Source organism: Colletes latitarsis, chromosome 8 (assembly GCF_051014445.1).
Source record: "Colletes latitarsis isolate SP2378_abdomen chromosome 8, iyColLati1, whole genome shotgun sequence".
In the NCBI taxonomy this organism is placed as follows: Eukaryota; Metazoa; Arthropoda; class Insecta; order Hymenoptera; family Colletidae; genus Colletes; species Colletes latitarsis.
Window position 1 is genome coordinate 25,136,842 of NC_135141.1, and position 27,668 is coordinate 25,164,509.

At 45.4% G+C, this 27,668-nt stretch overlaps 3 protein-coding genes across 6 annotated transcripts; 2 read left to right on the forward strand and 1 right to left on the reverse strand.

The window, feature by feature from the left end:
* The first annotated feature begins 461 nt into the window (after positions 1-461).
* LOC143344669 (uncharacterized protein BRD3OS) lies at positions 462-23,732 on the forward strand. 4 transcript variants are annotated; one of them, XM_076770936.1, is made up of 3 exons: positions 462-638; positions 23,163-23,315; positions 23,478-23,732. In XM_076770936.1, exons 2-3 carry the CDS (start codon positions 23,214-23,216, stop codon positions 23,676-23,678), a joined length of 303 nt encoding a protein of 100 aa, XP_076627051.1. In that variant the 5' UTR covers positions 462-638; positions 23,163-23,213; the 3' UTR covers positions 23,679-23,732. The 4 variants fall into 4 exon arrangements, with proteins under 4 accessions (XP_076627051.1, XP_076627052.1, XP_076627054.1 ...); XM_076770937.1 differs by lacking the exon at positions 462-638 and adding an exon at positions 19,229-19,365; XM_076770938.1 differs by lacking the exon at positions 462-638 and adding an exon at positions 22,993-23,058.
* Positions 4,799-12,549, forward strand: LOC143344482 (uncharacterized). Its single transcript, XM_076770583.1, has one exon. The coding sequence runs from the start codon at positions 5,335-5,337 to the stop codon at positions 8,044-8,046; it is 2,712 nt and encodes a 903-aa protein (XP_076626698.1). The 5' UTR covers positions 4,799-5,334; the 3' UTR covers positions 8,047-12,549.
* Positions 23,733-23,886: 154 nt separating the features above from the next.
* On the reverse strand, positions 23,887-25,579 carry Atg5 (autophagy protein 5). Its single transcript, XM_076770935.1, has 4 exons — positions 25,181-25,579; positions 24,898-25,103; positions 24,499-24,824; positions 23,887-24,428 (listed from the first exon to the last, which is right to left on the reverse strand). Exons 1-4 carry the CDS (start codon positions 25,334-25,336, stop codon positions 24,319-24,321), a joined length of 798 nt encoding a protein of 265 aa, XP_076627050.1. The 5' UTR covers positions 25,337-25,579; the 3' UTR covers positions 23,887-24,318.
* Positions 25,580-27,668: the final 2,089 nt, after the last annotated feature.

A 27,668-nucleotide genomic window follows, 5' to 3' on the forward strand; every position in this document is an offset into this window, starting at 1 on the left:
TGTCTAGACTAAATTCTTATTCGATGCAACCTTCGCGATTCGAGGAAACCGCGTATCGTTCGACAGAATCGTAGTCTTTTTGCGTTTCCATCGTTATTTTTCGTACGCGACTAAGACAGGGGTCAACGTTACGCGATAAAACTATTACCAACGATTAAGTACGGTTATCAATCGCGTTCCTCATTTCTTTCTTAAGATTTACAACTGTCGTTCTAACGAAGAATAATTCGCATGAATATTCAACGCGACCGGGAGTTACATAAATCAATAGCGTCGATGAATCGTGAGGAGAAAAAAAGACTCGGTGCAAAAAGTCGGATCAGAAATAGCGTTTGAGCGTCGATAAAGCGAATCGCGGATAACACGGCGGTTTTTAGCGGCCCTTTAATTTTTTACCGCTCGGTCGATAAAGCGAATCGCGGCCACCGGCGTGTACGTCGAGGTCAGACGCTAGACCCGTAACGATTTCGTGCTCGAATTCAAGGTTTCCGCGTAAACGAGACACGGCACGATGGTAGCAGTCGTTTCGAGTCATCGTCATCTGCGTCGTCGTTGTCTTTCATCGTCGTCGTGCCAAAGGCGAACGCATGGCAACCTCGTCAACCTCGATACGCCTTCGCCAATGATAAGATAAAAAGGTTAGCTTGTGTATGTTCTCTGGTAGAGACGCGACGTGGGCGTTGTTGCATTTCGCTTTGCTGGTGTGCACTTCGTTCCTCGCGTTCGTTCGCGATAACGTTTCTTCTGTTTCTACGCCTTCTTTTCCCCCCCTCATTGCCCCGCGTTCGTATCGCGAAAGAAACGCTCGAAGGGGCGATCGCCACAGCGACGGAATCGAACGAAATTTCGGTGGAACGAACCGTTTCGTGCTGCGAGGTTAGCCACGAGCTCGCAGGTATGCGCAGGTATGCGCGAGTAGGCGCCATCGTGCGACCGCCCACGGAGAAGGTATATTTCTGTATTCGTACGTGGGCAAACGAGCGATGCGACCAACTGTGACGCTTAACCTACGTATATTGCACGATCAGGACTGAGTCGGGTCTCTGGTAAGTCGTCGGGGACGCCGTCTGTCTCCTAAAATTTTAAAACGATCGCGGTGAAGCGCACCGCCACAAAGGAGACGCTAATCTACGCGTCGATAGCTACAAACAACGACTGGAAATTCTAACCGTTCGTTTTAATTTGTGTAGCAACCGGTCCACTTGGGTCGGTGGACGTTCAAAAGTCAGTGTAATACCAGAATCCTTACGCAGTCACTGATCCGCTACTGTTTATGCATGCGATTAGATTTGAAACTGTACAGGCACACACGCACAGGAACGTGTGCAATGCGAACACTACCACGCACCAACGGAGCCGTATACGTGCGCTGGTGCACGTGTGGCGCTCTCCCAGTTAGCATGTACGTAAATAAACTTAGGTTATAAACTCGAGCCTACGATTTCAGCGAGCGTGGCTGTTTACTTCGAACAAAAGGATACCCATCTTTCCGCGGCGGCCACGAAGCCGCGTTGCGATCTCTTATTTTTCTCGATGAATTTATTTTTTAGGTTAGAATAGCATATGGTAGAATATCTATTTAATCGACCGTACGAACGTACCTATGGATACGATTCGATTGGCTGTAACGGTAAGCATAAAGTGTACTGTTCGAAGTAATTCAGTGACTACATATGCATATCGTTTAGCGAACGAAAATATGTACGCGAATAAGGTGCGTTCGTTCGAGTACAGTAATAAAGCAAGCTTTGACAGACGTATGGTTGGATGGAACGCGCATGGCAAACCTATAGCGCGGGTTGGACAGGAGCCAACTGCACGAAAACTTGAACAATTTCAGTCCCAGTCCCGACAAGATTCGATCAATCGCCCCCACAAAGCGAGCATAGTAGGCGACTGGCTGTCTCGTACGGCGAAGAACCCTCGAACGTTGCCTCCATACTGGAGAGAAGTTTTAAACTCGAGGCGGAAAAGGACGGCTAGAAGAAGGACCGTCTAATGCACTTTTTGCCAGGAATCACGCCCGCTGACGGCCCTTTTCTTTCACGCTCGCATTCTCACGTGGCTCTTACCGCACGAGTAAGGTAGGTAAGGGCCACAAGTAGTATGGCATAGGACTTAAAGGTGAGGAGGTGTCGCAAGTCGTGGCTCTGGTAAATAGGAGCACGGTGTCTCGCTTGCACTCAAACGGGCCGACTCTGTCCCTCGACTTTACGCGGTGTACCCAGCACACAAATACGTGAAAAGAGAGCAAGGAAAGCGAAGGCTACGAAGCCGAAACGAACGAACAAGAAGGAGAAAGAGAATGGTCGGCATACATCATTTGGGCGCCGAGAAGTCTGGCGCGACCAGGCCAAGCCAAGCCAGGCCAGGCCAGAGGCGCGTCTCTGGTTACGCGACCATTTGGGGCGCCAAGCATGGAACGCCGGGACGTGGAGAGGAGCGAAGAGAGGCGCAGATAGAAGGGAAAACCATAGGAGGGCAAAGAGAGACAGAAAGAGGGGTCTACGGTGAGACGTAGGTAGGCGTCCGAGGCATCGTTGAGCGAAACGGGGAATCGCGTAGGGTGGTGTAGAGGAAGGAAAGGTGAAAGAGAGGGAGGGAGGGAAGGAGGGGAGGGGAGGGAGAGATCAACGAAGGGGCCCCTGCAGCTACATTCCAGCAGGACGCGAGTTTTCAAACATGGCTACCCACGTGAATGTAGGTCCACGACCGATCCTATGACACGCACACAATCAGCCTTACGAGCTACAAGATCTCTGCTCGAACGATTTCCTCCCATAGCGCGCTCTTTCCCCCTAACGTCTGCTCCGTCACACGCTTATACAGACACACCAACCCACGGAATCCCCTTGCCCCTGTACACCATCGGGTTCTTGGTCTCCTCTCCCCCCGCGGCAACCCGGACGGCCTGGCCGACCGAGCTGGCGACACCCTGTCTGGCAAGACCGGCCGGCGGACAAAGGAGGGGGAGCCTGGTCGCTGTGTTGCCACGTCCTCGGACTTCGGGCTGCGCCTACCTTCGGCCCCAAGGACAAATCCGATGAACGTGCCAGCCGTCGTGGCGTACTTAGGCGACTGCCGGTCTGCTACCGCCGCGACGCTTTCCACACGATATGCTTCGTACCGATATTATTCTCGACCGCTACCGTTACCCCCCGTGCTCCCGTTTACGCGAAACTCCGATAACGATCGAATAGGATCGGTAGGATCGATCGTTACACAAGTCGAATGCGTACGTCAAAGTCGAAACGAAACCCGACTGTTTCGAACGGAGGCGCGAAATGCCTGAACGATGAGTCGTATCTATAGAACTATGCGAAGGTCGAATCGTGCTCGGAGGCAGGTACCTCTCATCGCGATATTGCTGGTCGCGTCGGATGTGTTTAGAAGGGACTCGGAGTCGGCGTGATCGACAGAGCGAGAATAGCCAGCGAGATTCTTAGAAATGCAGTAGGGTGCTCCTTCGAGGAACCGCAGGAGAATCGGTCGGGTCTCGCCGTTTCTGCTGGTGGCGCGAATCGTGGAAATTTACGAGGCCTCGCTCGTTTCTTTTTACACCGACCTATCTCGCTCGCTCCCGTTCGTCAAAGTATGTACTAACGCACGGTTTGCGTCATTGCTCGCAGGTCTCTCCGCGTCCGTATACACATACGTTGGCGGCCTACGTGCGAGCGAGCGAGCGACATGGCAACCGCGCGAAAAGCTAAACATATTAACTGTCGGCTCACGCCACAAAAACAACATGATCTCATTCCACGACGTATATGCAAGAAACTCGCGATTCGCATGCACGCCTGGAAACCTCATCCACCGATAACTCCGAGGGGATAGGCAGCAGGCGGCGGCGCAAGAAGCGAAAATAAGAGAGTGCACGGAAAGTAAAGAGAATAACTGACCAGCAATGACTCGTAACGGTAAGCCGGCAGAATGCTGGTAATAACCGGTAAGAACAATGCAGATCGCATTACCCTACCGAGTTATAATAGGGACGACTCCAACCCTAACGAGACTACCATTACCGGTAAGCCGACACGGCTACGGCCGTTTTTCCTGGAAGGCAAAATCCCCTTGCCCGCCCGGCCTTTCCCCTTATTCGAGTGCCAATAAAACTTCCTAGACGACAGTCGTCGGTGTTGGCGCTCGGTACGGCGAGCTTTCAAGAATCGTATACCGTATGCGAAGCCTGACGTAGGTCTTGAACGATTTAACCTAGATAACGCGCCTAATCTCGGCGAACGAGAAAACATCGTAACCCGAGCCCGCCGCGAACCATTCTTACGATACTCTTTCGATCGCGATTGCAACAAAATTTGCTTAGCATATGCGAGCGTAGAGCTGCTGCGAGGAGACGAGAAAAGGCACGGCCGTGCCGAGGAGAAAGGCGAGCAAAAATCGAGGCTCCATGCTGGCTGGTACGGCTCGTAGCAGCAGCAGCAGCAGCAGCAGCAGCAGCAGCAGCGAGAAGCGAACGGGCAGGCAGACAGGCAGTCGGACGAGCACGGCAGACAACATGGCGCCGAGAGCGTCGTCACGCCGGCGTGACGTTTCCCGCGCGCGTCATTAACGGAAGTGAGCACACAAAATGGCGGAGTTTTATGGCGCTGAGGTGTGAAAGGGAGGCTCTCCTTCGCGGACAGAGAGAGTGAGAAAAGAGCCGAGGGGGGGCGTGGGGCGGGTGGGGCGCCTACGTGCACGGGTAGTCAGGCGGGATGACGAGAACGTAGAAAGAGAGGAGTTGGTAGTTGGTGGAGGTTAGGTCGGTTAGGCGTAAAGAAAGAAGAATGACTGGTGGCCGGCGGCGGTGGACTCTAGCGCCTGTGCTGCCCGAGTGGGATGTTGGGTATGCGCGAGGGCCGCTTGCTGGATAGAGAGAAAAAGATAGAACATTGAGAGAGTGGAGGGGGAAGCACGATGAGAGACCGGGAGTGCGGCAAAGAGACGCGCGAGGCGTCGAGGGGCTTCTAGAACAAGCGAGAGGTACCGTTGGAGCGAAAGAGCGAGAACCGAACGCGGAGGGGAAGGTGGGGAAGGGAAAGAGACCGCTCAGTGGGAAGCAGCCGCAGTCCTCGCCCAGTGGTGGGGATGAAAATTAGTTACGGCATCCACCAAGAGACCTAAAAGGAACTCCGTGCGCGGCGCGGCCAGGCAAGCACTTCGTGCAATGTTACGCGTTAAGGTACCCCCGTGCGTCGTTGGCAGTGCCCGGTTACGAAGTTCATCGTCGTTATTGTCGCCGTCGTTCTCGTCTCCGGTGTTTGACGCGTGACGGTCATCGACGTCACGCTGAGAAAAAAAGTTCGTTCGTTCGGTGGGTGCGTGAAACGACACGTTATGGCTCACGGTGTGAGCGAAGTGCTCGGTGAGGGGAACTCGGTGAAAATGGTGCATCAAAAGCAGCAGTCGGTGGTGCATCAGCCGCCGCAACAACAACAACAACAAAACGGCACGAGGAAATCGGTCGGAGTGATGGGCAGCAGACGCATATTCGCGCCGGCCTTCAAGCTCAAGGTTCTCGATTCCTACAGAAATGACATCGACTGTCGCGGCAACCAGCGGGCCACCGCGCGGAAATACGGTATCCATCGCCGTCAGATACAAAAGTGGTTACAGTGCGAGGATAATCTGAGAAACAGTTGCGCCGAGAGTGGAAACACGGGAGTCGTATCGTCGTCGGTGATTCCTTCCGCGGGTGTTTCCAAGCCGGACGGTACCGTGACGGAAGCCACGGGGCCTGCCGTGACTCCAGCAGCGCCGGCCTTGAACCTCAGCCTCGCCAGACTGCACGGCGACGAGCTGGCTACGCAGCAAGGGCCCCCACCTCTTCTTCCTCATCCTCATGGTGGTTCACCCTCTTCGCCCCAATATGCCGGTCAATCCACCACGGTCGCCTCGGTTTTGCCCGTTCGAATCGGTTATCAAGAATACTCCGGTAATCAGGAGACGCCGGCGCATCATCTTCGTCGCGAGGTGGACGATCGCGCCCAGGTAACGGACTCTGTTCGCGATTACGCGGAAACACGCGTGGATCAGGAACAACAGGCGAGCTACTACGTTCTAAACGCGGACGGTCAACGAGAGATCGAGACCTCCGTGTCGTTCGACGGTCGAAACGAGGCGAAGGTGTACCAAACGCTCACGAGTTATCGCGTGTCTCCTCATCAGGCGCACCGATACAAGGAGAACGAAATAATCGGTGCGATGGTTCATCACCAGCAGCAGTCCAATCGTCATCGATCGCATCAGAATTACGGGGACGTGGATTCTTCCGTGGACGGGAAATCGTCGTACGGTTTGCTACTAGCGCCGTCGATGATAAAGACGGAACGAGCGAGCCCAGACTCGGCGGCGACGCCAGGGCCGTGCGAGTCTACGTGTTCCCCCGGTGCCACCAGAGTCCCACTCTCGCCCGATTCGCATCGCACAACCAGCACCAGCAGCACCAGCTCCACGATGTCCGTTCACTTCGATTCCCCGCGGGCGTCCGCGAGTCCCTGCTCGCGCGTGCACGTGCACGAACACGCACACGCGTCACCGACACCGGATTCCGAGAAGCCGATCCGACAGTCCACGGAGACAACGGCCCATATCGAAGAGAAGGGAACGGAGGAGGAGGAGGAGGTTGCAGAGGAGGCAGCAGAAATCGGCAGGGCGGTGGTCAAGGAAGAATTGCACATAGAGGAGGAGGAAACGATCGACGAGGGAAGAGAGGCCGACGCATCCTCGTACGTCGATTATCAACGACCACCTGCCGACCTGCGTCCGGCGAGCCCGGCGCACGATCGAGAAGGATATTCCTTGCCCTCGAGCCCTCGAGGGCCCGCCAGTTCCGGGAGATCCAGCACCAGTTGCTCGGACAGCGAGATGGACCCTCTCGATTGCTCTTCCGGCGGACACAATTCGTCCAACGATCTCGCTCGTCGACGGTCCTTCTCCCTGCGCTTCAAGCTCGACGTTCTCGACGCTTTTCACAGGGACGTCGGCGTGGCGGGCAATCAGCGCGCCACCGCGCGAAAGTTCGGCATAAATCGACGACAAGTACAGAAATGGCTGGGCCAGGAGACGGAGCTCCGTGGCGAGATCGCCGTTCGCGGGAACTCGCGGCAACGGCTGGGCCCTATCCAGGATGCCGCTTCCGGTGAGTCACCGGTCGATCTGAGGACGTCGAATTACGTTTCCAGCTTGTCCCACGATCGGATCGAACCCGAGTACAACCTATCGCCACCGCCTCTTTACTGTTGCGACGTGGGTTCCTCTTCCTCGCAGCATCTTCCGTACTACCACCACTCGATCGTCGTGGATCCGTCCTCGGAGAGCGAGCCAGCGACTTCTTGCAATCTCTCCTGCTGCATGGACATCCACGCGACGACACCGGCGTCCTCGTGCTACCAGGAAACGTCCTTAAGAGGATCTTGTTACTCGGAGCCGCAGAACAGGCTGTACTGTTATTCCCCCAGAGAGTACTCGTCCGAGATCGCCTCCGTGGAGGAATTCTCGACCTCCAAGAGACCGCACTGCACGCTATCGTGCTGCTACGAGCCTCTGCCCTCGCCGAAGAGGCTCTGCTTGGAAGCGGACGAGCCCATGGCGATCAGTCCCGTTTGCCAGGAACCGCCTCCCCAGGACACGCCGCTTTGCCTCGTGAAACCGAAGAGGCTCCACGACGGTGACCCCTCGAGAACGGAGCCAGTGACCAGCACCGTCCCGACGCCGCCAGCATCCGCTGCGCCCCCGCCCCCGGGACCAACCTCCAAGAAGGACGCCATCCTTTTCAAACCGTACCTGGACAATCCCGTGAGCAAGCCCGCCAAGGAGCACGCGATCCAGAGGGGTCTCTCGCCCCTCAGCAGCCAGAACGTAATCAACAACAACAACAACAACTGCCAAAGCATCTGCAATCTGAACGAAGGCAGGGGCCACGACTACGCCCTCGAGCTTAGTTTAAGACTGCCGGTATCCTGGAGGACTCATCCGAGTTCGTACACCGAGTTCCCGCAGGTCAGGAGCGCGTTCGTTAGGTATCCAGCGAGTCCTCATTACAGTTAATTCGAGAACAGTCGAATCGATCCTCGACGCGGCGAAACGGAAATCGTGGTATCGATTTGAGGGGAAACAAATTTTTTCTTCTTTTAAGATCTATGCTACTTTGAACACATTCGTCGAATTTAGATGCTGGATGATTTTAACGCGAGAACCGCGAGGAACAGGATTCGAAAGGATTCGGTCGAGGAAGGATCGATCGATACGTGATCCGCGGCACGTCGCGCGCCACGTAAGCGGTTCTTTTTTTATCGTTTCGGTGCCACGTTACACATCGCGATAAAGTCTTAACCGGCCATTGGTCGCTCTGTGAACGTGGAAGGAGATTATAGGCACCGTCGCGTCCTCGCTCGGCGTATTTTCCCTGCTCGTCCAGACCGTAGATCTTTTCCCCTCCACGAAAATCCGCGCTGATATCCGGCGAGACTCTTTTTCGCGCTATCCTATCGCCGAGATTACCGTTCAGCTCCTATCGGCTAGGCCGTTTAGAGGTCGCGTAGATTCTCGTTATTATTACGGAATTATGTCAGCAGCGACAGTAGATACCGATCACGTGGAAAAACTCTCCCGCGACGAGTTATGCAACGATCGAACGATACCGAAGTCGGGCAAATTATATTCTACGAGTGGAAACTTTTTAAAAATTCGCGGTCGATTCTTCTGCGAGCCGCCGTTTTCTTCTCGTTCCGTCTTCGTCGAGGATCGATCGTCGTCAGACGTCGTTTAATTGCTCAAAGAATTTCTTCCATGCGCGCACCTGTGTTGCACACACGGTGCGCAAGTATTACGACAGGGTTCCGTCTCCGTTTTCTTCTCTCTCATTTTTCTTTTCTTCTCCCCCGCCTTTCGACCGGCGCGCAGTTTTCCTCCGTCGTTTATTTCCCTTCCCGTTGGATCGATGGCTTGTAAATAGTTATGTAAATACGCAACGAGGGATCGACGATGGCGTAGGAGGATCGAGCCGATTTCGAGATGAAAATTACGATCGGTTCGTCGGTCCCCTCGCTCGCGACAATTTTGCAGAAAGAAACGGAACAACGACGAAGGATACTCGCCAGGGAAATCCGTCGCGATGGCTTCCGTTCGAAACCGCTCCGCGTGCCTTCTTTCCTACCGATTTTGGAGCGAAAATATATTTTGTACCGATCTGTGCGCTCCTCCGGACCGTCAACGATTCACGAGACTCCTTTCATGGCCGCTGAAAATCGTCGGGCCGGAGGAGAGCAAGAAATTGTTAGAGTCGAATAAATTTTATTTCGGGTGAATGAAATTTGTAATGCGATGAAAAAGCTAATTCTCAAGAGGCTGATTGTAGGGGGAGAATTTTAAAAAGACAACACACACACACACGAGAACGCTTCGAGATAACTCGCGTGCCTTATATTCGTTATTCGTAGACAGAGTTTCGCCTAATTCGGGTTTGAGAATCGTGAAAGTGTCTTATTTTCTGTTACGTCGACGATACAATTGTATAGAAAGAAAACCTCGAATTAGGCGAGTCGCCCTGGGCAAACGTAAAAGGGATATTCGTTCTTTTCGGGGTCATGCGATTTTTTAAGTAAAAGAGTACAAAGTATTTTAATCCACAGTTTTGCTTAATATTTACCCATCTTCCGGGAAGATTTACAAATTTTTATACGAGAAAAACATAGTACAACGGTAACGAATATCAATTTTTCAAAACATTTCTCAATTTTAAACACAAAATATTTTTATAATCCTAGTAGAAAATATTTTCTAAAATACTAATAACTTCGTTCGTATTTCGAATATCATTGTGAAATTAAACACGCATGTTCAAGATGCTATATACTTGCAAAATATCTATATAGAAACGAAGAAAATCGATTCGACCCCGGGGGGAAGAGAACGAGTGGCCCGTTAAGACTATAACGTAGAACGCAAAGTCGTTTAGAGATAGAATTTTTGATCAAGTGTTCTTAAATGTTATAAATTATTCGCGTGGCCGTTCTCGGGGTTTGTGGTATCGTCCCAGCGCGTACCGATTCTCCAGGCGATAACGCGTTCTCGTTTTTATCGTCGAACGACCTTCGCGTCGCCGCGACGCGATGACAATTTTCCGTGAATCCGTGACGTTGGAAAACGCTCCGGCGAAACTCTTATCTGGATAAAAAGTTTCGAACAACGGCGAACCGCGATGACACTCCGTTGCAAATAAAAGTTTTCGATTATGCAACGGAAACGTTTCGAAACCGGCGAGCAAAAATATCACCGATAGGGTCGGAATAAATCGTAGCTCGGCAATAAATTGCTGCTTATCAATTGTTCGAAGCATAATACCGGCCATCTCCGTTATCTACGCGTCGATTGGGAGCAAATAATCTCGTAGGTGGAGAACATCATCGACGACGGTTCGTCTGCGCGGCTGCCAAAGGGGACGACGTCCCCGTGGGAAATCGAAAATAGCGTTCCGCGAATTCTTGGACGGATCCGGCAATTGAGCTCGAAGAAGAGCAATTTTGTAAATGAGCCTCGCAGACGGACCGGTTACGTCAATGTTTCAATATTCAGGCCCAATCGAGCTCGTTCCAGGCGCGCGAACAATCTCACGCGCGTTGCGACAGCGTGTTTTATCGTCCTCGAGCGAAACGCGTTTACCTGAGATGGTCTTCGAATTACAGATGACGTACGAATACGTTCCATATTCTATAATTCTACTCGGGCCTTTATTAAAATTATCTAACGTTTTTCCAATTGGTTATTCGACACTTTCAACTGGACGAGAACGTTGTTCGAACTTCGCCTGAAGAATCGGGAAACGGGAAACACCGTATTATTATATACATATATATATATATATATTATAGCCTTGTCCGGCGTTGCGTCGATGGGGTCAAGGCGGCAATGTACAATAAAATGTAGCATAATCGTAAGCCATAATGAATTACATAATGCCATAAACGTTTTACATAATGAAAGAACCGTGGTGCGTCGAACCGTTCCCGACGAGAGTAGCGTGGCGGTGCGTGCTCGATAGCGCGAGAAATCTATGCGTGGCTGCGTAAGTGCGTGCGTGATTGCCGTGTGTTTCCGTGTGCACAGCCCACAAGAGTCTATTAAACGAGGCATAAAGCGTATATAAGCAATATATTTTTTAAGTGCGCGGAAAAGTGTGCGAACGTAGCGGCGTACCGGAGAGTGGGTTCTCGGGGACCACGGTGAAAAAAGAAGGGGGGGGGGCAGTTTCGTGGGCGAACCCCCGCGTTTTTTAAGTCCGTACACACGAGTGTAGGCAGACGTGTGCGTACGGGCACACACAAACACACACACACACAGAGAGACAGAGAAAGAATAATGTCGTAAGCATAATGCTCGTGTATCGTATGTGTACAAAGAAATTTATATGTATATATATATAGCGTTGAGTGCGAGAGAGAGAGAGAGTAAGAAAGAAAAATCAGAGCACGTATATATATAAATACATAATTATATATATATATATTATATTTTAATACGATCAAACTTGTATGTACCGACGAAGCGCCTCTTAACTCGCCCGGTGCCTTTTAAATCGCTCCGTGCCTTATAGTTTCGCACGAGGCGAAAAATCAAGGACCAAAGTGCCTCGCGTCCTTAGAACGAGCCACACGGTATTATTTAGTTTTCGAGTCCTCCGGCGACGTACATGCGTTTTCCCCGGCGGCTCTCTCGGCGAGGATACTGTTCTCGCGATAAGCGAACACCGGTGACTCGTCCAAGCGTGTAATAATAATAATAATAATCATCATCATCATCAGTATTCAAGATATATTCGGTTTTATTTATTGGTCGACGTAACGACCGCCGTTTCGAGACACGGTACGCTCTATATGTGTTTTTATCCACTGTTCGTCGAATAAAAACGATCGAAAAGAATTTGCGTACATCGAACCGACGTGTTTGCTTTCATTTTTTATTTTATTTTTCCCCCCCTCACGTTCCCCTTCGTTGCTCGATTTTTATCTGGCCGAGAAGATACGAAGTAACGCGAAGAAACGAGAATTTTTGCTCGGCTGCGAGTCGACGCAAGAATCCACGGGTGCCTGGAGGCGCGATAATCGAACAATCCGCTTATCTATTTTCTTTCCGTACGACCGAGGCTCCCCAGCGAGCGCGAACGGTGGCGAAAGCAACGATATTATTATTATTATTGATTCCGTTATGTACGAAGTCGAGCCGCGCGTGTTTCCTTTTCGACGGGAAAATTCGCTCGATTACCGACCATATCCGTTATTGTGATTCATCGAGAGGAAGACGGAGAATGAGAGGGAGAGACTGAACACTGAATACGACAGAGAGAAAGAGAGAGAGAGTGTGTGTGTGTGCGCGCGAGTGAGTGAATGATCGACGATTCCAACGTGCGGTGAGACAGACAGGCACCGTCGCGTCGACGAGTCGTTTTCTTTTGTACGCTCAGAGAAACGAGAAATAATTGTATTAAATATTGTATTATATACACACGCGTAGATTATACGAGATAGAACTTTAACGAATTTGAGAGAAAATATAAGAGACTATTTTAAAAGAATTCCCGTTCTCAGTACTTTCGTTCTGCAACCGTCCTTTTTCCAAGATGGCCGCCGCGACGTTTCCTTTCGAGCGACGTTGCTCGGCCAATTCCCATCCTTTCGTTACACGGGCTCTGTATCCCCGTAAATTTCGTACAGATTACAATTAAATTTCCATCGAGTGGCTTCGAGGCGCGAAAGCGCATGCAACGAAGTCACGCTCGCCTCGAGTTGCGCGCCAAAGCGTACGAGCACCACACTGTACATACATAAATTATCTACCTATAACAAATTCTAAGCCCTTCCTAAATAATTAACTAAATCGTGCGTGAAATTTGAGGAACGTCGGACGTTGTGCTACCGTTGAAAAAAAAATTCTCAAAGCGGAGTGAAACGTAAAATATTCAGACGCATTATCGGAAGTAGAGCCACAAGTTAGAACTTCCGTCGATCGATTTCGGATAATGGAGTATTTTACTGTATGCATTCAAGACGCGCGTGGCATGATAACGGCGTGGCTGATAATTTTAGGGAAACCGATAAGCTCGGACGAAGGCAGGATGCGCAATTGATTTTCATTCAAGTACTTTCTTCGATCCGAATATCGCGCGATCTGTCGATTCGGTCACCGATAACAGCCCACGGGACGAGGGAACGGCAGATAATAATATTTATTGCACAATTATTTCTCACGCTTTAACGAATAATTTATCGTACCCGCAACGACGAAAAGAAGCGGTCGCTTCCGTTCAGGGTATATTGCTATCGAGCGTGAAAGTTGAAAAAAAAAAGAAAAATGTCCGGCATCATCGACCATTGTATCAACGAGTGTTTTGCTTTCTTCGACTTTAATCTTATCCGATAAAATCTTCATCGAGACCTGTAAAAAACTAACGCTCTACCGTTACTAGAATCAGTAACGATTCGTGCCATCATGAATTGAATACCATGCACAGCAATTAATATAAAACAAAAGATTTGTAAACGCCTTCCTGAGTTTCCAAGAAAATTCTACAAATTTTTAATATATTAAAAGCTAGCGCGGGGATATTTTTTTATTTGATACTTCTGCTCGATTGGAAATTAATTCGTTATACCTAAATGCATAATTCCGTGACGGTGGTACGAGGGGCTGAAGTCATACGGGAGATAAGCAGAAGCCAAGTCAGAGTGACTGGTCTACCGAAAGCAGTCACGTCGGATGCACACACACACATTGCGGCTCGCAATCGATGCGAGCGACGCATTGTTTCCGTTATCGCGGTCGATTGGCAGTGGCCGCGGATCGACGATCGCTCACGTACTCGCTAAACTTTCTAAGCACGCAACCACGCGCTCGCCCGTGCTCTCCGCGCAGTTCCCGTCGACCACCGATGCACTTGCGTCGACAAATGACGTAAATTATGTTTATTAGCCTTAACGAGTATCCAACAAAGTTATCAGCCCTTCGAGTTTTCGGCCATTTTCCAATTTCACCGAGGCCACCGGGAAACAACGATAGGTTTCTCAACGAAGCACAAAAAATTAGAAAAGCCAGCGACATATTTTCATTACAGTTTCATTTCAATTTTGTTAGCGTCAATTAATCTGAACGTACACGTTACTTGCAAGTCTATATCGACCCTTCTATCATTTTATTTTATAGGACAATTTCTACCTGGGGGTTCAATAAAAGAACCGAAACGTTTGTGTAATAAAGAATATCTTGTACCTTCGTCAGAGGTACTTGCTCGTAAAAGGGGAAACCTTTCTAATCCCTACATGATTTTATTTCACAGTCTCGAGCCGTGAATCAAGGATTTGGTTCGTCCCAGTTTTAGCAATAAAACCATAGTCGAACTATGATCGATTGAATTTTTAAGTTTTATCTACTGTGCGTTCAAAGCACCGATGCAACTGAATGAAATCCAAATGAATTGCAATTTCTGTCGTCTGCTTTCGACGAACGGTGCGGCGCGTGCAGTTGCACACGTGCGTATGATGCAACATATTCTTACGTACCACGAGAGGTACGGTATGACTAACTAATTGAACCCTAACGAGCGACGATTACGCCGAAAGCATAATTAGCGACGCCTAACGAATTCCCAAACATCAATTAAAGAAAAAAAAAAGGAGGAAGTGCAAGGAAATAAATAATAAATAATACTATTTAACGAATTCGTTTTAAAATCGTGCAACGCCAGGAGAAAGTAGATTAAGAAAGCCGTTGATCCCTCGTCCGAGCCACTTCCTCCTCTGTAGATTTACGAAGAACTCCGAACGTTCTCGTACGCTACAGATACTCGAGTTATCGACGGTGGCAGCGCAGCTACACTGATTTATCGATATTTCCCTGCAATTCCTGTGAAAGATTATTAAATATCTTATCGTCCCGGTTACAGTCCGTGATGCGATCTCGGAATCTAATTAACTTGAAAACATTTCAGAATTGCAAAACAACAGGCATTTGCACAGTCATATATAACATGTTAATGGCAAATATTGTTTCGACGACGACGTATATTAAAAACTGAATGTTTGTCGAAAGTTCTCTACATTAAATGGTAATAACAACGCTGTACGTTTTTATTGAGGCCATCGCGTACGCGCAAAGCAGACCTTGAATCGAAGTATGACTGATGCAACGCTTCAATCAGAGCCAATAAATGTCACAGACTGGTGCAATGCAATTAGGAAAGGGTGCACTGGTACGTAAAAGCAAAAATTCGTAACGTCGAAAAATACGGCCAGTATTATCAATATACAGCAGTACGCTTGCAGAAACCGAGAAAGAGAGAGAGAGAGAGGTCTTTTATTAATACTATTTGCACTAAAGACGACAGAGTGACACGATATTAAAAATAACGTAATTCGCGTCCAAATTCCAAGGCGTCAAAGGACACTTGAAAATACGATACAAAAGAATGCGCTAAAAAAAGACGAAACAAATATGTAACAGAAGTAAAGGAAAATGGAAAGAACCAGTTAATCGCTACACGTTGAAAGTTTGCGTCCTGTTCGTGCCGCGCTGAATCCTTTGTTAAATTGTCCTTGTGTACGAGAATTAAAGAAACTATTGTCCGTGACGCGTGAAAAAAAAAACCTCGCGACAGAATTCCCCGCGTCTGGCGTCCTCAACCGGAAATTCGAAAAGGATACCAAAAAGTTCCTGGCCCGATTCCAACAGTCGAGCAGCGTGACTTCTGTTTGCGAGTCGAAGATCAGCGTAGCTACAAACACAGACGAGGTATACGAGTAGACCAATCACCTTATGGACTTTCGCGGCCGAATCTGACTGCCATACCGACCTGAAAATTCGGAGGTGATTTTAGAGGCCTCTTCTCATGGATGGCGATCAGTTGAGAAACTATTCACTGAATTAGTATTGATGGGCAGAAAGCTGTAGTGTGTGCGTAAATACATGTGAGTTGGCAGTGCAGTATTATCAGACGGCAAGCCTGTGGCCAAAGGAAACTGCCCCTCCACTTACACACACAATGCACAACCACCTTGTATATGAGTTCTGGCGTTTCGTATAGCTTCGGAGATTCGAGAAAGGCGGCGAATGTGAGTCTACCCTTCTTGCTCTCAACACAACTGAAATTCGACCTAGCATCACGGCATGCGATATCGAATCTCGACTGCCCAGGCATTTTTTACTTTCCGACCTATGTATGCGCATATAAGCAAAATACCATAATGTAAAAAAAATTTCAAAAATTTTTTTTACGGAAATACACGTTTCAAGACTCCCTAATCATATTTTAACTATTAAAAAAAAGACATTTTTTTACTATGCTTATGGACGTGCGTTCATATATTTATACTATTTATGCGATTGAGTCTAAACAACCGAATGAATTTCAATGTAATTTTAAATTTTAAAAATCTGAAAAAATTTGGAAATACTGTCCTATTTGTCCTCTTTGTTTAGCAATTTAAAAAAACGCTGATTCGTTGAAATCAATCATATTAAAATAAAAGACTGGAAAATTTTTCTTCTTTCAATGAAGGAAACTCTTTTACTTAATCTTTTTCGAAGGCGAAGGTGAAAAAGTCGATTTCGCCACGGCAACAATGGTTGGACGCGACGCATGGACGTTCCCCCGAAATAGGGGATCGGTTTTTGTTTTCTAAAAACGCGAGCGAGGCGATCGAAAACGCGAAACGCGTTAGTTGGATAGCGAAGAGAGTCGCGAGGTTCCGTATGAAATAAAAAGACACGACCCCTAGCAACAGCATGCGTGTTTTGTTTGCGCTACATAGTAGTCACCCAAAGGCTAAAGCTTGAAATTAAAATCAAAATAAAAATTAAATATACAATATAAAATTTTTCTATATTGCAGAAGATAGGGATAAATTATAGTTAATTGTATTATGTAAAATTTATTTCAAACACTTGAAAAATCACCTTCAGTCTTCTCCATTCATCATCAAGCCTTTCTTTTTTGAATGTAGATTAACTTGTTTTATTTCCAATTAATTTATATTTACAGGCATGTTTCTATAAATTTCAAATCCATTAATCAATTTGAATTTGTGATATTATGTCAGCCAGTTTCGAAAAAATGGTTTCAAGAAAAACGCATTTAAAATTTCTGATATGATTATTAACCGCTGGGTACTCTTCCCTTTAAATGACTATAACTTTGTTACTTCTACGAATTTTAATGAGTCTACGTTTATAATAATTGCTAAATAAGGAGGACGAGTTGCAAGCCAAAGATCAGTTGCAGGGTTTTTAAAAAAGACAGATTGGCATTTTTCTTCTCATTGTTTGCGGCGTGTTTGCGAGGGATGTGTCCGATATATACATATGGATATAATCAATTCATTTTCCTTCAATAATTCTCCATTGCAAAAATTCTACAGTATTCTTATATTTTTTTATATTTTAAAATTTTCCCATATTATTAGAAAGTAGGTATACGGCGAAAGCTATACAACCTTATACATATACAGGGTGTTCGGCCACCCCTGGGAAAAATTTTAATGGTGGATTCTAGAGGCCAAAATAAGACGAAAATCAAGAATATCAATTTATTGATGAAGGTTTCGTTAAACGGTTATTAACGTTTAAAGTTCCGACAGTACTGAATTTTTTTCTCAAAAATGCGCAAGATTTCGGGGGTATGTCTATTCACCAAAAATGATTGCAATTGATCCCCGGAACCGACAATAAATTTTTCAGAACGATTTGAAATTTTTTTTTTTCGTCGAAAAATTTAGGCACCTACCCCCTATCGATTTTTCTTAAAAATTCCTTTTTCATTTTTAGTATTTTTGTTTGACGCCCTACAGAAAAGTTGTCTAATACTTTTCTGTAGGTATCCATGAGCTCTACTTCAGAAAAAAGTTTCATTGAAATATATTCACTATCGTAGAAGTTATGGCCGTTTGAAAAGTGGACCATTTTTATGTGGTTTTTCTCATTTTAGAGGGTCAAGGAACAACTTTTTCATTACTGTTAGAATTTCTACATATTCTACACTAAAATACGCGTCGTTTGCTTTTTTAAACATTAAAATCGTTCAATCCGTTCAGAAGTTATGACGTTTTAAAGATTTGCATGAAAATTCGGGCAGACATTTCTGGCCAGAAATTATATTTTCGGTAAGGAATTTTTTTCTCGAAACTGAGTAGGATTTCGGGGGTATGTCTGTTGACCAAAAATGCTTGCAATTGACTCCTGCAACTAAAAATAATTTTTCCAAGACGAATCGAAAGTCTTTTTTTCGCCGAAAAATTTCAGCACCTATCCGATTTTTTTTCTCGAAAGTGGATAGGATATCGAAGACATGTGTATTCACCAAAAATTATTGCAATTGACCCCTGCAACTAAAAATAATTTTTCCAGAACGATTTGAAATTTTTGAATTTAATTGTTAATAACTTTTTAACGAAGCCTCCATTAACAAATTGGTATTTTTGATTTTTGTCTTATTTTGGTCTCTAGAATCCTCTATTAAAATTTTTCCCAGGGTTGGCCAAACACTCTGTATATAGTGCATGATCGCTTCGTATGGAAAGTCAATAAATCTTCAAAAAGCGTCCAGGTCCGATTTCGAGAAATGTAAGGTCTGTCAGTCACGATGGCTTTTGCCGTTTACTGACGATCCGAACGTGTGGCGATTGGCGATGCCAGGCCTGCTTTCGAGGAATGTAAGCGACGTCAGCGATGCAAGAGCGAGAAGGAAAGCGAGTATCAGCCTGTTCTTCTCGCCTCTTCCGAAACTTTACGAGCTCACGTATACGCAATTGGGCATAGTGTGCGAAAGTGGAATGAGGAGTTCCTGGGGCCCCCGATACGCGGTTTGATAATACTGATTTCGAGTCGCAAATACGTTTTTGCCGAGTTATTTTTTAAATAAATGATGTATTACAATTTAAAATAAAAAATAGAAGATTTGCGGTGTACGTATCAATGAGATACATTCTTAGATATTTTAATAATCTTGAAATTTTTAAATATCCTTAATCGATTGATTATTCCAATGAAATTAATCGATTAATGTCCAATTATGGACCGAACAGCTTTCATTTCGTTAAAAAATAATACAATTTCTGAAATTTCATTTTCTGTCTCACTTCCTCTTTTGTTCATTTCCAAATCTGTTGGTAACGTTGCGAGTGACACGGAAATGGTAATGGGGCTCTAGAGCCCCAGAGAATCGGGCCGAAAAAATACATTAGGTGATAGGTCTACTCGTATACCTCGTCGGTGCTACAAAGTCTCGAGTTTCGTTGATTATTCTCGCCGTGTGCTTCTTGTCCATCCGTCGATATCTGCTCGAATAGCGATTACGAATTGGCAGAGACGTTGGCGAAAACACAGGTGCGTATATATATATATATATATATATATTGTATATTTTATCGAACATCGAGGGGAAAGCTCTCCGTTCAAAAAAAGTCGAACAGCGACGATCGACTGGTGTCGATGCATCGCGTTAATTGACGCTAAACTATTTTTCTTCGAAAAATATCCGAGACACGGTTCGCTAAAGATTAAACGAAACGACACGAGATAGCGCGTGGAGTACGGAACAGACTCGCGTAATAATTTGCATCGCAGTGTCGAAATGATCGACGCATCAAACCGACAACTTGGCCTCGAGAGGCCCTCGAGTGCCACACTTTCGAAAGTCACTGGTTTTCGAGATAGCGGCTAATTATAAAAGGCATTCGCGTTTCGTCGAGGCAGGGAACGCGGGGCTCTATAGAGACGCGTGTCGAACAAAAAAAAATCAAACGGGAAAAAATCGTGATCCTCGAAAAATCACTGTTTACCGCGTTGTAAACGTCCAGGGCAGCGTTTATTTTTACCCTAGACGAACACCGTGATCCGTTCTCTCCCAACGTTTCTCTCAGACGTCCCCCAGTTGTGGTCAGAGATGCCAGATTCAGCACCCGGTGCCCTACTCACACATACCAGATCACGCGTACGTGAGCTCGTAGAGTTTCGGAAAGTCGACAAAGGCAAACTGACACATGCCCTCTTTCTCGATTATTCCGAAGCTGCCCGAAGTAATTTCGGACCGCCTCGTGGGAGTCGAGAGAGAAAGGCTCACATTTGCCTTCTCGCTCTTAACAACTGAAATCCTACCTCACGTCTACGACATACAATTCGGAATCTCGACTGCCCAGGTATTTTTACTTGCCTTTCCTAGAGCTCATTACTGAACTCTGCAAATTACTCCTGGCTTCTATTTGCCTCTGATGACCTCTGATGACCAGTGCTGACAAAAGTACAGAACTCCCGACAACTTTTGACACCATACAGCGATTGTTACTGACTGCTCCTGATTACTGCTTGCCTCTGCTGGACTCTGCTGACCATCGCTTGTATTTCTGACAACCTATAACGATTACTACTGACTTCTGCTAACCTCTGTTGATCTTTGCTGATCTCTGTCAGCGTGTGCTTGTCTCTGCTGAACTTCCCTGGCCTCTGCCGAACGCTACTGACCACTGCAGGTATTTCTGATAATCTATAACGATTAATACTTACTACTGCATGCCCCTACAAGTCTCTGCTTGCCTTTGCAGGTTTCTGCTTGCCTGTGCATGCCTTTGCTGGCCTCTGCTGAATACTGCTGACCACCCCTGATGCTTCTGACATCGTGTAACAATTACTACATGCTACTGTTCGCCCCTGCTGACCTCTGCTTGCCACTGCATGCCTCTGCTCGTCTCTGCTGACCGCTGCTGACCACCTCTGATGCTTCTGACAACATATAACGCTTACTACTTGCTACTATTCGCCCCTGGTGATCTCTGCTTGCCACTGCTGGCCTCTGCTGACCACCGCTTATATTTCTGGCAACGTACAACGATTACTACGACTCCTGCCTTCCTCTGTTAACCTCTGCCAGCGTCCCCTGACCTAAGCTGGCCTCTGCTGACCACCGTTTATATTTCTGGCAACGTACAACGATTACTACTGGCTACTACCACCTTCTGCTGACCTCTGCCAACATCTCCCGACGTCAGCTGACCATCGCTGACCATCGCTGACCACTGCTGACCGTTGCTGACAACTTGTGACATGATGTAATATAATATAATATGTTTATATGTATTAAAGTGTTGTATAATGTAAATCTATGGCAATAAATGATATAATTTCAAAGAATTCTATGTGTTCTCATCATTTTTACCCCTCTTTTCCTATCGAAATTATTCCCTTAGTTATAAGACACTCCGAATTTTTCCAGACACTTTTCAAGACACTTGGAATTCCTGGAACTTACCGGCGTCCCTGAAATTTCTCGGAATCCCTGAAATTTCCAAGAAACTTCAGGCAACGGCAAAAATTCCGGCCTGAATTTTTCGGCAAAAATTTTAAACAGCTATTACGTAATATTACGTAATATTACGTAACATTATGTAATATTACGTAATTTTTGCCGAAAAATTCCGGCCGCGAGAAATTTCAGAGAGCTATTACGTAATGTTACGTAATATTACATAATGTTACGTAATATTACGTAATTTTTGCCGAAAAATTCCGGCCGCGAGAAATTTTAGAGAGCTATTACGTAATGTTACGTAATATTACGTAATATTACGTAACGGCTTTTTAAAATTTTTGCCGAAAAATTCAGGCCGGAATTTTAGCCCCCGCCTGAAACTTCTTGGAAATTTCAGGGATTCCGAGAAGTTTCAGGGACGCCGGTAAGTTTCAGGGATCCGAGATTTTCAGGAATTCTTAGAAATGACGTCATTTCCAGGAATTCGCAGAAATTCCTGGCGGCGGGAAATTTGAAGAGGGACAGAGGGGTAAAAAATGATGAGAATACATGGATTTCTTTGAAATTATATCATTTATTGCCATAGATTTACATTATACAAAACTTTAATACATATAAACATATTATATTATATTACATCATGTCACAAGTTGTCAGCAACGGTCAGCAGTGGTCAGCGATGGTCAGCTGACATTGGGAGACGTTGGCAGAGGCCAGCTTAGGTCGGGAAATGCTGGCAGAGGTCAGCAGTAGCCAGTAGTAATCGTTGTACGTTGCCAGAAATATAAGCGGTGGTCAGCAGTGGTCAGCAGGGGTCAGCAGAGGCCATCGGAGGCCAGCAGAGGCATGCAGAGGCAAGCAGAGTCCAGCAGGGGCAGGCAGTAGCAAGTTGTAATCGTTATACGTTGTTAGAGGTATCAGGAGTGGTCAGTAGCGGTCAGCAGAGTCCAGCGGAGGCAGGCAGAAGTCAGTAGTAATCGTTATACGTTGTCAGAAATATAAGCAGTGGTCAGCAGAGGCCAGTAGAGGCTGGAAGAGGCTAACAGTAGCCAGTCGTAATCGTTATACGTTGTCAGAAGTAACAGGAGTGGTCAGTAGCGATCTGCAGAGTCCAGCGGAGGCAGACAGAAGTCAATAGTAATCGTTATACGTTGTCAGAAATTCCAGGAGTGGTCAGCAGCGGTCGGCAGAGGCCAGTGGAGATCTGTTGACGGGAGGTCGAATGTTAGTGACGGATAATGTCTTTTTTTTCAATAATTAAAATATGATCAGGGGGTCTTAAAACGTGTATTTCCATAAAATAAATTTTACAAAATTTTTTTCCATTATGGGTACTTTGCTTATGTGCGCCTACATAGGTCGGAAAGTAAAAATGCCTGGACAGTCGAGAATCTCGGCTCGAGATTCCAAATCGTATGGCGTAGACGGGAGGTCGGATTTCAGTTGTTAAGAGCGAGAAGGCAAATGTGAGCCTTTCTCTCTCGACTCTCACGAGGTGGTCCGAAATTACTTCGGGCAATTTCGGAGAATCGAGAAAGAGGGCATGCGTCATTTTGCCTTTGTCGGGTTTCCGAAACTCCACGAGCTCACGTACGCGTGATCTGACATAGTGTGAGAGAGCACCTTCGGTGCCTTTCTGGCATCTCTGGTTGTGATTTTTCTCTTCCCCCCCCCCCCCCCCCCCCTCGTTCGCCGTCTTTTGGTCGACGTCGTTTTTGGGCACGCGGAACGTTAATCTTCCTCGGTTGACGGTTTTCCCGGCTCGTCGACCGGAGGTGCATATCTTTACGATGATCGAAGGTCGCCCGATCCGCGGACTATAATCAGATAAAGAGGTTGCTTTAGATCGTAAAACGATACCAGCCGTTTCTGGTTACAGGTTCTGCAGTTAGAGCACGCTGGAGAAGCATAGTCGGTAGCGTAGCTGTAAATGACGGAGCGTTATGAACCGCCTGAAGCGAGAGTTGCACTGACCAAGGAAGAGATTCATAATCGATACCAAGACACGGCCCTGGTCATATTCAAAGTAAACGTTTGTACTTGAACGTAGCGTATTTAAGTAGATTAATATTAAACGTTAGTTCGTTTTAATCGATACCATCTTGAAAGCAACCATATTTATCGATAAGCAAATTGCGTTTTAAGAATACTGTGTCGTACTCTGTTTAATGCATTGTAAATCTCTCCCTTGCAGGAACAACAAAATAAAGGGGAAACCGTTAACTACCTGACTTTTGGTACCAGTCGAAGGACCATGGAATATAGTAGCTATGGAAATCAACCCGTTATTGTACGAAGACCGGCCGGATCGTTGGCGGTTCAAAACACCGAAGACTTGTCTTCGCAGATATTAAGGATATACAGAAAGCCTCGGGACAGTTGTGTAATAAATTAATGTATGATTTAATCGTTGCTTTCGGTCGTGAATTCAACACGATCGTGTTGTTTAAATGTATCGTTATTGTATTTGGCATTCTTGATATTTTTTACTTCGACGCATCGTACCGATTAATCGATCTATTTATCGAACCTCCCGCCATTGCCTTAGCTTGTTTCTGTTGCACATGCGCGCGTTACTTTTCTAATATTGATTACAATCTTGATTGATGTATTTACATACGTGTAATTGTTTAAATATTTATATAACTATATTTATACAATATATATTCTTTCGGATACATTCTCGATGATCGAATTACAACTTGTTCGACTGATAGCATACGTGGTCCGACATTTATCCGAGCTGTGTACAGGCCCATCACTACAGTTGAGATAAAGTTCAAGACACCGGCTTCGAGGTTATGATAAATTCGTGCGTTACGAGAATAAAAGCAACAACGTTCGCTAATGCAAGGAATTAACCGATGTTTCGTTCTTTAAATCAGAGAAACATGTACAATTTCATATAAAATAAATATGCAATAGAAGGTGGATCACGTTCGGAGAGCTAGTAAAAATCGGCAAAAAAAACAGAGCGCGAACTCAAGCTTTATCGAATTTTCAGATAATCGATTAACGTGTTGTTTCGATATGCGTTATGACACCAGAACTAAATGCAGAAAATTGTCAGGGTAGCTCAAATGTTCAGACATCCACTGAAGCGGCGTTTCCAAAGGTGGAACTATGCCATGGGTGAGCACAGTGACTGTAAAAAAATTATATATATTCTCTAATAAAACAGAATATTTCCTTAGTAAAAGAGAACATATATTTACTCTTTTCCTGGTTTGGAAACACTTCGTTCAATAAATGCCTTAGTGTTTTCCTCTGACCCTCTTCGTTGATAGGTTTCACAAGTTTCTGAATATATTTGTCCTCGCTTGTGTAACATCTAAATGGTATATATTTGAAACCTTCTTCGCTGTTGCTGGCCTCCATAAGTTTTCGATTCACAGACCAAAACTGATCGAATTTGTCATTGAGCAAACCAGACCACAGCTGATTGTGATCTTTCTTTTGCATACTGGACACAACTTGACTTCTGTGCTTCAATACATCAGCTTCTTTTATACAGGAGAGGAAATAGGACTCTGCTGCCTCTCTAAAAGATCAGTCTAATCGAATTCAATTGATTCATTGCCAGGAATAATTGAATTATGCCTTGATGTACGTACTTGTTTTGACAATGCATCAATACATTTTCTGGGAACCTTTCAAAGTGAACAACAATGTTCCATGGTAACTGAATGTCGTTAGAATAAATATCCATGAGTACACCGATCGGATAATGCCATTTTAGGGGAATTCCATTGAATTCTAGCCACATTTCGTGTTCCTGTTTAGTGTCGCTTTGCACATGTCGTATAAAATGCTTTCGTACCTTTCGCACGGAAAAAGCAATTTCAGACGAGGTAACATTCATTTACATCGAACACTATTGGACTTTTATTGATTTACCTTGTCTGTGCAGAGTGGAAAATAACTTAACCTAGGTACCATTAGATAAAACGGATCGGGTCCTTGCAATTCGCAAATTTCCTCGGAATCAAGTGTAAAACAAACGGGAATTTTGCCATCCCAAATTTCTCTGAGCACCTCCCTGTCATTTGCCATTATGCATACGAAGACAAGCAACGTTTGTTTCAATTCATTCGTGCCTGCGATGACACTTAGCTACCCCTACAGCAAAGAGGTTATATTTTTCGTCTGCTACAAAAACTTGTATATATATCTACGCGACAGAGCAGAGATGTAGACGGAGCCTCGGGTACACTGGGGGCACCTCATTCCACTTTCCCACAAGTGGAGAAATTATTAAATTCAATTTGAAAAATTAATAACAGTCCTATTTGCAAGTAACTCGGAACAATCGTGGTTCACGTACACATAGACACTTACGAATATGAAATCTGATAGGAAATGTTTTGTACGAATAAATTGTAACACAGTAATATAATTATTTGTACCGATATTACATTGTATATAAAGACTCAAATATAATCACGATGAGTAGATTTTCTGTGTCATTTTTATTATATAGCCACAAATGGGGTACACAAATAGGTGTTAGAACCAATGTATTTCTCCGACTCATTTCTCCTAGGCTATAGAGCTTCAATACCATTTCGGTATCATTCGCGACCTTACCAACGAGCTATAGAAAACGACCATAGCGCTTATTATGGTAGGAAATGAAATTAGAGGAATTCCATTATTCCTCTTCTTCTTCTTCATCGCCCTCTCCACCTCTTCTTCTTCATCGCCCTCTCCTCCTCTTCTTCTTCATCTTCCTCTCCTCCTGGTCTTTCTCTCCTGTTCTCCTGTTCTCCGACTTTTCTCGCAATTCCGGTTGAATATCTAATAAGTTTAGAGACTATTCTAATAACGGAGACTACTACGAGCAATTCGGGACGTTTGGATGACAATAATTAAAAATTACGTACCTCATTAGACGCGTAGCCTGTCATCACACCAAATTTCCGAAGGATGAGTGACGACCGCCGAGCAGACTAACCGTTGACCGTTACGAAGGAACGAGTGAAGGGTGGAGTGGGGTAGTCGAACGTCTTGACTCTCGATGTATATTTCCGAGGGAAAAATTAAACCTTATATTTTGAATAACATTGATGATATACATATTTACGATCTACGGCTGTAAAATAAATACAGAAAGATATCAGAGAAACAATTACTTAAAGATTATCGTTGTATTCTTGTGACGTCATAATGCAAGCTTCTCATTGGCTCCGCTTAATCGAATATCGACCTGTTATTGGATACATAAGTAACTAGATCGATTGAAATATATTAATTCTAATCATAGAAACATATGTGTTAATATTAATTTTCAATGCAAATTTTAATCAGTTCCTTATATAAATGTTCCTTTTGTGTATAGTATATTCTCCAAAATTGTTTATTTCAGTTTTCACTAGATCTACATAAAAGCCCATCGTGATTCGTTGTGCAAGCATAGATGTCAGCAGCAATAATTTTTTCGTAACACACGGATTAACGACACAGCAATGCATCGTGTAGAACGTGTAAAAAGCACAGTTTCCCGTGCCACGCGACCAAGGAGCCCAGCTCTAAGGTGAAATCGAGAAGCCGGCGAGCAAAGTTATAAACATGGACAGATCGAGTTTCCAAAGCACAAATGTCTCGAATCGCTGACCCTGGCTTACGAATGCTGGAATGGTAGGAATAAAATTATTTTTAAGAAATATTTTAGAATATACAAGAAATAGGTACAGACGAGTAATAGACTAGAACAGTCATTTAATCAAACGTTATGAACATTAATATTTTTGTGTATTCTATGCATAAACTACGAAATTCATATGAAAAGCATTGATTAATTTTTCGATCAAACATTAATATACTTACATGTTATTAAGTAGATATTTCGATCGACTTAATTACCCATAAACAGTATAATACATCGATATGTCATTTTTAAGAGACACTATCGAATATATCGAATATATCGATGTTCAAGCAGAGCCAATGAGAAGCTTGCATTATGACGTCACAAGAATATAACGATAATACATCATTAAGTAATTAATTGTTTCTCTGATATCTTTTTGTCTTTATTTTACAGCCGCAGATCCTAAATATGTACATCATCAATGTTATTCGAAATATAAGGCTTAATCTTTTCTTCGGAAACAAACACTGAAACTCGAGACGTTGGACCCCCCCTCCCCACCCTCCACTCGTTCCTTCGTAACGGTCAACGGTTAGTCTGCTCGGCGGTCGTCACTCGTCCTTTGGAAAATGGTGTTATGACAGGCTTCGCGTCTAATGAGGTATGTAATTTTTAATTATTGTCATCTGAAAGTCCCGAATCACTCGCAGTACTCTCTGTTACTCTTTGTTGGTGCTTTCATGTAATATTAACACGTATCTACTAGAAATTCTATCGGAATCGCGAGAAAAGTCG